General features: G+C 41.0%; 1 protein-coding gene across 1 annotated transcript in view; it reads right to left on the bottom strand.

Annotated features, from left to right (window-relative positions):
• Positions 1 to 9585, bottom strand: part of TNFSF15 (TNF superfamily member 15) — a 19023-nt gene extending 9438 nt beyond the window's left edge. Inside the window, exon 1 of the mRNA XM_075322817.1 lies at positions 9270 to 9585. Within this exon, the coding sequence (XP_075178932.1) occupies positions 9270 to 9461 (192 nt within the window). The 5' untranslated portion in view covers positions 9462 to 9585. The remainder of the gene's footprint in view (positions 1 to 9269) is intronic.
• Between the last annotated feature and the right edge of the window lie 540 nt (positions 9586 to 10125).

Raw genomic sequence — 10125 nt, 5'->3', positions numbered from 1 at the left:
CAGCAGCTACGGAGCAGAACATTTCCAGCCATAGGTTGCCACCGACAGTTGATCGGTGGGGGTGCGGAGTGTTGGACTCCGGGTGATCAGACATTGATGACCTATGTTAAAGGGCCATCAGTATAAAAGTAGTGAACAACCCCTTTAAAAATATTATTATAACTATTAGTATCATCATTATTATTCATTTTCTGAAACCAAAACAATGGTAAAACTTGTATAAAACAAAAGTATACATCTGATGCCACATTCCCACGCCTGTGTGTCACAGACTGTGATGCACACACCTTTTGCGGGTCTCCCAACCTAAAACCAATAGACTCATAGGCATATATCAGACTGTCAGGTTTCTGTCAGGAGACCCAAGGCCAGTCTGGGCATCACGGTCTATTGTTAGATAAACCAGTGGTTGGTTTTGGATCCAAGCAATATCAGCCGTATCTGCCTATAGGCGGGCTTTGTGGCTACTTTGAAGCCTATGAAGACTGTATGCCTAGCCCTAGTAGATCCAATTCCATTTGCTACTGGATGGTGAACACATTTGAACACCACTCTTTCCTAAACTTTTACCCTCTCTCAACTAGCAATCAAGAAAAAAGTTGGATGTGGAAACCAGAACCAATTTTGATCTTTCGGTCTTTGATACTCACTTTTCTATGTACACCAATGGGAAAAGGCTAATAGGTTACCCTTTAAATTACATTAACCCCCCAAAAAGAGAACCAACACCCTTTTAATACCAAGTGGTCACCTAAAGAAGGAATATATTAAAATTCCGGAAAATTATATGGTCTTGTAAATATGAGAACATAGACACGCACTAGGAGAATCACTGACGAGAGTGGACAGTTGAAATTTTCATTAGCAAACTACACAAATCAGGGATTTTCCCATAATTCAGTTTTGTGACATGTGAATTACATACGTCAATAAAACCAGAGTTGTGGGAAACCACTTCCTTATCGACTTGTCTAACTCCTATTTTGTTAAAGGGCCATTCAATGTCAACCTCCATAACTTAGGATGAAATCTGCTTTTGCTGCCTTTATTTTGCATCCCAGTTCCTATGTTTTCGTGTATTAAGTGGTTGTCCAGGCTTAGGAGTCACTCTATGTAACTGCAGACTTGTAACTTCGTACAGTGTGCACACTGCAAGCTGTCAGGATTCTCCAAGATAGGCATTGGAAGCAGGCGGATGCGTGACTGCAATTATGTGATTTGCATACATGTGGTCATGTGCCGACTAGTCGTTTGTGGCCTTGCTAGAGATGTCTAGTTGAAATGTGGCCGGTAGTACTAGTAAGCAAATCGCTTACTTGCGGTCACATAACCGCCCACTCCCAAAACTGAGACCACAGAATAATGACAGCATGCATAATAACTACAGCCTTAAGCTCCAAGCATGGACAGCCACTTTTAAGTCGTATGGCCTTTTTTACATCTTGAAGGAATGACTTTTTTTGCCACAATTATTCCATAAAGAACACTTCTTGCCAGAATTTCGATGATCATTAGATGGTTACAGCAGTATCCCACTGGTTGCTGACATCTCTGATTTGATGGCTATGCTGGACATCTTCAGAATACGAAAGTCAGTCTTATGTGTCTTATATCTGCTGCACTAAGTTTCTTTGGCTGACCACTGCATCTCTGGTCCTCAATGTTACCAATTTTTGGTGATTCTTCAAAAGATCTTGAACAGCCCAGTCTGTTTTTGCCTGGGATATTTACGTTACCCTGGCCAGTGAAGGTCAGATACCCAGACAAATCAATTATGCGAACCTCCCATTGTATTACTATGTGTATGGCTAGATGCAATGTAACTTGGCTGTCTCTCCCTCATCTCTGCCAGAGACCATTATTACTAGAGATTTTTTGTATACGGCTTGAAAGCTAGCAAATAAGAGCCCAGTCTTATCCACCAATCGTGAAGACCCCAATGGTCTGTATGGAGAGCTTATGGGTATAAGAAGGAGGACTGTCCATTGCCCTTCTAGACTCATACTACATGATACCAATCTAGGATCTGCAGATCCGATTGGCAAGCCATAACCAAACCTGGATTATAACACTACATGGACTTCAGCATTGCATGCAAAGATTCTTCTGACTGATGCAGTATAACTATCTTGTGTCATGTTGCTGTGCTCCATCTTGCCATTGTGTATGATGTATGACATGAGACTGTCTTACACAGCCTCACCTTTGTAGCACAGTGTGGTTGCTTCTCACCCAATTTTAAGCCTCCTACGTAGCTGTTCCTGTTTCAGTTAAAGACTATGTTTCTGATTCATATGAAAATGGTGATCGTTATCACCTGTTTGGTATAACTGGTTACTCACACACCTGACTATAATCCTACAAAATCCCTGACTTTGTATAAATGTACCTAGAAGAATTGATGCTGTTTTTAAGGCTAAGGGTGATCATATCAAATATTGATTTTATTTAGAGTTCTCTTCATTTATTTTTCATTTTGTTAATTGATAAGTATTAACTATTAGTTTTGGAAAACATTCTTACTTTGCACCATTTTTCAACACCAGCATAATACTTATGCACAGTACTGTAAATGTCATACAAGTCATTCACCTTGTACTTTAGACCATTCATCAGGAGTTCCATCTTCTATGACACTACATACCATACATTCCCAAATGAAGGCTAGATTCCATGTTTACAATCGTATAGTGTATCTCCAATTGGTAATCTTTAGGTTCACTGCACAAATCCAATTGGAGTAAATTTAAAAAATTAACTTTTATTGGTAATAATAAAAAGTAGTATATTCTATATCAGTAAGTTAAAAAACTGTTAGCAGTAAATAGATGATAATTAAAATCATATTACTATAACACATTTAATCACAACTTGCTGGTATCCCTGCTTCCCTTACAATAAGACCTACCCAAAAAACAAGACCTAGCAGGATTTTTTTTGGCCTCTTTGGAGTATGCCTAAAATATAAGCCCTATTCAAAAAATAAGCTCTAGTTGCGGGTCATCATACTAATAGTATCCTGAAATAGGGCTTGTGCGGCCCTTTCAGGATATGTAACTTCATAGAATCATAGAATGGTAGAGTTGGAAGGGATCTCAAGTGCCATTGGATCCAACCCCCTGCGAGTGCAGACTTTCCTAAATCATCCCAGCTATATGTTTATCCAGATTCTGCTTGAAGATTTCCATTGATGGAGAGCTCACCACCTCCCGTGGTTGCCTGTTCCACTCCCTGACTGCCCTCACTGCCTCCCGTGGTAGCCTGTTCCACTCCCTGACTGCCATCACTGTCAGAAAGTTTTTCCTAATGTCTAATCTGAATCTCCTTCTTTTTAGTTTCATCCCATTGCTTCCTGTACTTCCTTGTGATAATGAGAATAGGGTAGTTCCCTCTGCACTGTGACTGCCTTTCAGATATTTGTAGACCGCTATTAAGTCTCCTCTCAGCCTTCTCTTTTTCAAATTAAACATCCCTGGTTCTTTTAGCCGTTCTTCATATGACATGGCTTGCAGAACTTCTACCATCTTGGTTGCTCTTCTCTGGACTTGCTCCAATATATCAATGTCTTTCTTGAATTGGAGCGCTTAGAACTGTACACAGTATTCCAGGTGGGGGTCTGTGACCAGGGCAGAGTATAGGGGAATATTGTTGTACGCTGCCCAGTTGTGTTGTTGTAAGCCCTGGAAAATGAATAGCCTGCTGATAATACAAAATGAATATTCACCACTTCCCTCGCCCACCTCCTTCTCCTGATCTGAGCATGTATTTCTATATAGCTGTCACGCTCAGGTCAGGAGAGCCACCAGCGAGTCAAAAGATTGCGATGCCATTGGCAGATGAGGAATACAGCAATCAAACTGAATCACCGGGGAAGGGGTGAATATTCATTTTGGATTTACAGCAGGCACATGACTATAATTTTTTCAGGGCTTAAAACAACACAATGGAGCAACATATAGCAATAAACAATATGACATCCCCTGAAAATAAGGGCTACAGCATCTTTCGGAGCCAAAAATAATATAAGACGCTGTCTTATTTTTGGGAAAAATATGTCAAGGTAACCAGCACCAGCAGAGTGCACTGCTGAAATAATAACTAGATTAATAAACTTCACAAATATGAAATATACTACCTAACTAATATACTACTAATATACTAAAAAAAAGGGTTGAAATTATAACTCATTTACCCCTAATATCTTTTTAAAGGGAATCTGTCACCAGCAGCATAATGTAGGGGCACAGATCCTGATTCCACCGGTGTTTCACTTACTGGGCTACTTAGTGTAGTTTTGATAAAATCACTGTTTAATCAGCAGGAGATTATCATTAGAGGACTACTTGGCGTGCTGCAGGTAGTCCAGCACATTCATGAGCTCTGTATAACTGCTAGATCTGCAGCAGAGAAAACATTGAAATGACAGCAAACAGCTCAGTAAGTGACACATAGCTGGAATCAGGGTCTCTGCCTCTACGTTATGCTGCTTTCAGATGGGGGAGCAAAAACCTGGTGACACATTCTCTTTAACATAGTGATATGGAATATAGTAGTTCTTAATATTACCAGTAGAAGTTAATTATTAAATTTACTGTAGTTGGATTTGTACAGTGAACCCACAAATAAAGGTTACTGTCATCTGTGTTATCGCATTAATTCATAACTTTTTTAATGATTGACGAAACATAGGAAGTAAATATTCAAGAGAAAAGCCCTAGGCATCTTATCTGTCTAGTCATGTAATAACATGGACCTGGTCCAAACCACATAAATACAGATGTCAGACTTGTGCCACTATTGTGGGAGTTAAAAGTAATCTATCATGCAGGTGCTTAAATAGTAATTTCGTAATATTTCTGAAAATACAGGACAGCTGAGTGACATTTCACCACTCTCTAGTTTTCTTAAAATCTTGCTGGTGATAGACCCACATAAGGAGAGTCTGTTTCCAGGTTTTTATTCCTGGAAGAAGCAGATCAGGGTAGCAGACTGTCAGTTATTACATGTCTCACACTGGTTACTCCCCTTTTCATCTAAAATAAGCTCTGGAGGCAAATTCTCAGTGAGATCTATTTCCAGATCTTAAAGGGAACCTGTTACCGGATATTTATAATATTCACCTAACAGGAGTGGTCAGATGGGTGTCTCCGTTCTCCGGTACCAGCACCTCCTCATTCAGCCATCTTTGTCTTCCTTCTGAAGCTAGTGTGGATGATACGTTTTACTACGTCATCTACACTAGCCGACATTGAAGTCCTGCGCAGGCGCACTACAATAGTCTGATCTCCCCTACTCAGGGCAGATCGAAGTGCGCCTGCGCAGGACCTCAATGCCGGCTAGTGTAGATGACGTAGTAGAATGCATCATTCACACTAGCTTGAGAATTTCGACAAAGATGGCCGAAAGAGGAGTGCAGACTCAGAGAATGGAGACGCCCATCCGACCAGTCTGCTCCGCACCAACCATTAGGTGAGTATCATAAACATCCAGTGACAGGTTGCCTTTAACGTCACATTTACATATAAAGGAAGATGTGGATGCAGATACCAAGGCATCATTTCGTTCAGCTTTCTATGACCTACATGCTCATAGTTGGGTTGATCTTAGGCCTGTTTCACACGTCAGTGATTCTGGTACGTATCTGACAATTTTTATACATACCAGAATCACGGACATACGTAGACACATTAGAATCAATGGGTCTGCGCACACATCAGTGATTTTTCACTGACCGTGTCTCCGTCCAGTGCACACGCGTGTCTGTGTTTCTGCATGGAGACATGTTCATTCTATTCTGACATCACTGATGGATCACGGACCACACTATGTTGTGATCCGTGAAACACGTAGCAGGAAAACATGTATATTGAAAATAAAAAGTTTTTTTAAACTCACCCATCTCCAGCGACGCTGTCTCCTGCTGCTGCTGTCTCCTGCTTCCAGCCTGGCAAATTATTCTCATAAATATGCAGTTATGCACTGCACAGCCGACCCGGAAGTAACAGCAGCGGCCGGACACAGCATCGTGGGAGACTATAGCACCATGGACAGTAGGAGCGGGGACAGGTGAGTTTATCTCCATGTGCTATCATGGATCATGGATAGCACATGGAGAACACACGTGTGCCATGAATCAAGGCACACGGAGGGACATATGCATTTTTAACACATCAGTGAAAAATGTCGGTGTTTTTCACTGACGTGTAAAACAGGCCTTACTGATATATTTACTTTAAGGAGTACTGCTATGAATACAAAGCCTATTCAATGGCACACATATATGCTTCTCTAGAGACAGATCATCCAGAAAACATTACCTCCATAGATTACTATACGAATAAGTGAGAAAAGCAACCGTCTATGTGCTTTTATGTAACAAGTCCTGTATGGACCACAAGAAATGTTTTGTGTATTTTAGTGTTGAGCTGCGGTACTAGACACCATTGCACATGAAGACAAATCAATGTGTAGAATTAACAATCTGGGACCGGGGTGCCCTTCGTTCTGATAATGGACATTATTCATAGAGGTTGGACCCGCACTAGTCAAACAATGACAAAAAGACTGACGGCACTCCCAAATTTGTAATGTGAACAGGTGCATAACTGTACATTACATAAAATGACAAAAAAGACAGCTGCACTCTGAGTGCAGATTTCAGAGTGCAACTGTCTTTTTTTTTCTTTTCCTAGACAAAGGCCATTACTGCTACACGAAAAGAGAAGCCTTGTAACGGACTAGTACTTTTTTCCCCAAAAAGGCACAAAAAGGCAAAAACACAATTGACTTTATTTTTTACTATGTAGATAATTAGACCAATTAATATAGAACCATTATAGTGATATACAGTGTATACTATGATATGGAAGTCAAAGCTCTTTTAGGATCTCATAAGAGTTTTGTTGATATACTGTACACATATTTTTTAATCTACAGTTATTTAGATTTGTCATGTAATTGGAAAGTCACATCTATATAAATATTACACTTCCCGAAGGCATAAAATTATGTAAACAGCCAAAACACTGTATAAAACAATATGTCCACATGTAGTAGTAGGAGTAGTTCCGTGTATAAAACTGCACAATAACAACCCAACAAAAGTCAGAGGTAACGGCCGATGGTTTGAACTTCCAGTAGGAAGAAAACTCTTTCTAGTGCCACCTATAGGTAGGTATTCTCACAATTTTTTAAAGCTCAAGAACATGATTTTCATCACCCGTGTGAAAAAACAGTGCAGCATACCACAGAAAAAAGTACAAGGGATGTGATTTATGACATTTGCCAAACTCTCTGAATCAGAAGGTCACTGGAAAAGTCAAGGATTGTTGGCCTCTGGAGATGGGAGAATCGATTTCCAGGACTCTTGTCCATTGGCCAGGTCAGTAACCTGTGACCACTGCATGGGAGCCCTGGGGATCTCCTGAGGTCACTGGAAAAGTCAAGGATTGGTTGCCTCTAGAGATGGGAAAATCGATTTCCAGGACTCTTGTCCATTGGCCAGGTCGGTAACCTGTGAACACTGGATGGGAGCCCTGGGGATCTCCTGACCTTCCGGCATTGCCGGCTCTTATTGGACGCAACGTCATCATTGCAGTGCGACACACACCAACCCGGTTAAACAAAAGAGAAGCAAGTAGTAAGAGAGGTAAGGAGATTCTACCAAAAGGTCTACCAAAGATCACACATCACTCACGTTGCCGATATACCGAAATCTTGCAAATTAATTTTCCCATAACTAGTGTGGCCTCCTTTGAAAAAGCTTAGGAGAGCTCATCTTACAACTTTCATATGGGTTGCCATTCCAGTGTCTACTAAAATCCAAGTTGCCTAGTGGCATATTTTTCGACTGCATATTGTAAAATGGACAATATCAAATTTTTTACAATGCAATAGTTCCATATAAGAAAATCCAGTAAAAATATCTAACCCCCCCCCCCCCCCGTATTATAGGGACAAAATCAAATTTTTAGGAAGTAGCAGTTCCATATAGGAAAATCCTGTAAACATATCTAACCTCCCCGTATACACAGCCTCATAATAATTTTATGATTTTTATGAATACTCATAAATTGAACTGACCTAACTCTAATGCATTTTAGGACACACATCGGTTGAATATTTACCCATTATGACACATGATGTTTGTTGCAGTCAATAAAATATTTTGTGTCTAACTGAATGAACTCTGAATGTTATCCTGTATTCTGCGTGCACATTCCCCTACCGGCTATGCCAATAATAATTTTGTGAATGGAAAGGGGGTGGTTACAAAGTTACGCACAAGTCAGACGTGCACCAACCATAGGGAATAGTTAGAACTTCGCCTGAGGCGGCATTCTTCCCTAACAGCTTGAGTTACAACATTTTGCCAAAAACTCTATAGTCATCTTATGCAACTTTCCATTTCTTAGTTGGCATATAAAATAATAATAAGGTTTTATGATGTTTTAGTATGGTAGACTTGACTTTACATAATCCTTCCATTTCAAAGCATGTTATATACCCTATGTAAAGGTTTGAGAAAAACAGCAACCATGCAACTGATGAAATCATAGTGATTAGTAATACTTTTGTTACTACATGACTAGTGATGAGCAACCACTACCTTGCTCAGGTGCTCGGTACTCATAACCAGCAGTTGGTGCTCGGATGGAGCTTGACTGGAGAACCGAGAATAATGGAAGTCAATTAGAAACTTGAGCATTTTTCTGGAAAAATGCTCCAGTTGCCTGTCGACTTCCATTATACTGAGTTCACGAGTTGAGCCCCATCTGAGCTTCCAGATGTTCATTACAAGTACCGAGCAACCCTGCATGGTAGCACTCACTCATCACTAGTTACGACTACAGAGCACCCGAGCATGGTAGTGCTCGCTCATTACTAATTACGATTACCGAGCATTCAAGCACGGTAGTGCTCGCTCATCACTAAATACAAGTACCGAGCACCTGAGCATGGTAGTGCTCACTCATCACTAGTTACGAGTACCGAGCATCCAAGCATGGTAGTGCCCACTCATCACTAGGTACGAGTACAGAGCACCTGAGAATGGTAGTGCTCGCTCATCAATAGTTACGAGTACCAAGCACCAGAGCATGGTAGTGCCCGCTCATCACTAGTTACGAGTACTGAGCACCCGAGCATGGTAGTGCTCACTCATCACTAGTTACGAGTACTGACCACCTGAGCATGGTAGTGCTCACTCATCACTACACAAGACCTCTAATGCTCGATGGAAGGTGAAAGGGTTTACCATTCTGCATTACCTTGTCTGTCTTGTCAGGAAAACCACCTCGTATTAGGAAAACTGTGAACAATACCAAGGCGAAGAGGAGAAGGAAACAGAAAGCGACGGCACATTTCAGTCTCCTAATACTCCTATCCTGAACACGTAGAAAGCTTGACCCAGTAGTAATATGATTCCTCTCGTCTTGAAGCATTTCCTCTTCTCTTTGCATATCTTCACTGAATTATGTGCTCTCAGCTTCTGTTTAGGATTGAGAAAGGCCCCGGTAATCATCTTCTTATAAAGTGGTCAGAGCCCTAAATAAAGAACCAACATTCCCCTCCTCTTTTCCAAGTGTCCAGTTCACCTCCCTTCCTACGAGGGAGTGTTCCGCCTACGGTCGATACTCCTCGCTTGGGCACCAGTGTAACTTCTACTCTGCAAGGTCTCAGGAAAGTCCCCGTAGAGTAGGTGGTGTTAGGATAATGAAGTTGTGTGTGGGTTGGTCACAATACAAGTACACAAGGGATTTATCATAGAGAGTGAAACAGCAGCCAGAGGGAAATAGCACAATGTTTATTGCTCAATTTAACTTTAGGGATTTTTGCCATCACATTTTAAGCCTACACACCAGGCTATTGTATGGAACACTAATGTAAGTGACATTTATTAGGTTCTACGAGGGTTACAGAAAAGGAATTGTTGTATCATTCATTAGTATGTTCAATACAAGATTCATGAGGCATATTCTGTATCAGTAAATGGTGTTAGGAGCCAACTCAAAAAGAAATGAGCCCCCCATAGTGTCTGGTATAGCACTCTAAGGCGGGCTTTGCACACTACGATATCGCAGGTGCGATGTCGGTGGGGTCAAATTGAAAGTGACGCACATCCGG

Source organism: Anomaloglossus baeobatrachus, chromosome 9 (genome assembly GCF_048569485.1).
Source record: "Anomaloglossus baeobatrachus isolate aAnoBae1 chromosome 9, aAnoBae1.hap1, whole genome shotgun sequence".
In the NCBI taxonomy this organism is placed as follows: domain Eukaryota; kingdom Metazoa; phylum Chordata; class Amphibia; order Anura; family Aromobatidae; genus Anomaloglossus; species Anomaloglossus baeobatrachus.
This window is presented reverse-complemented; position numbering and strand designations above follow the sequence as displayed.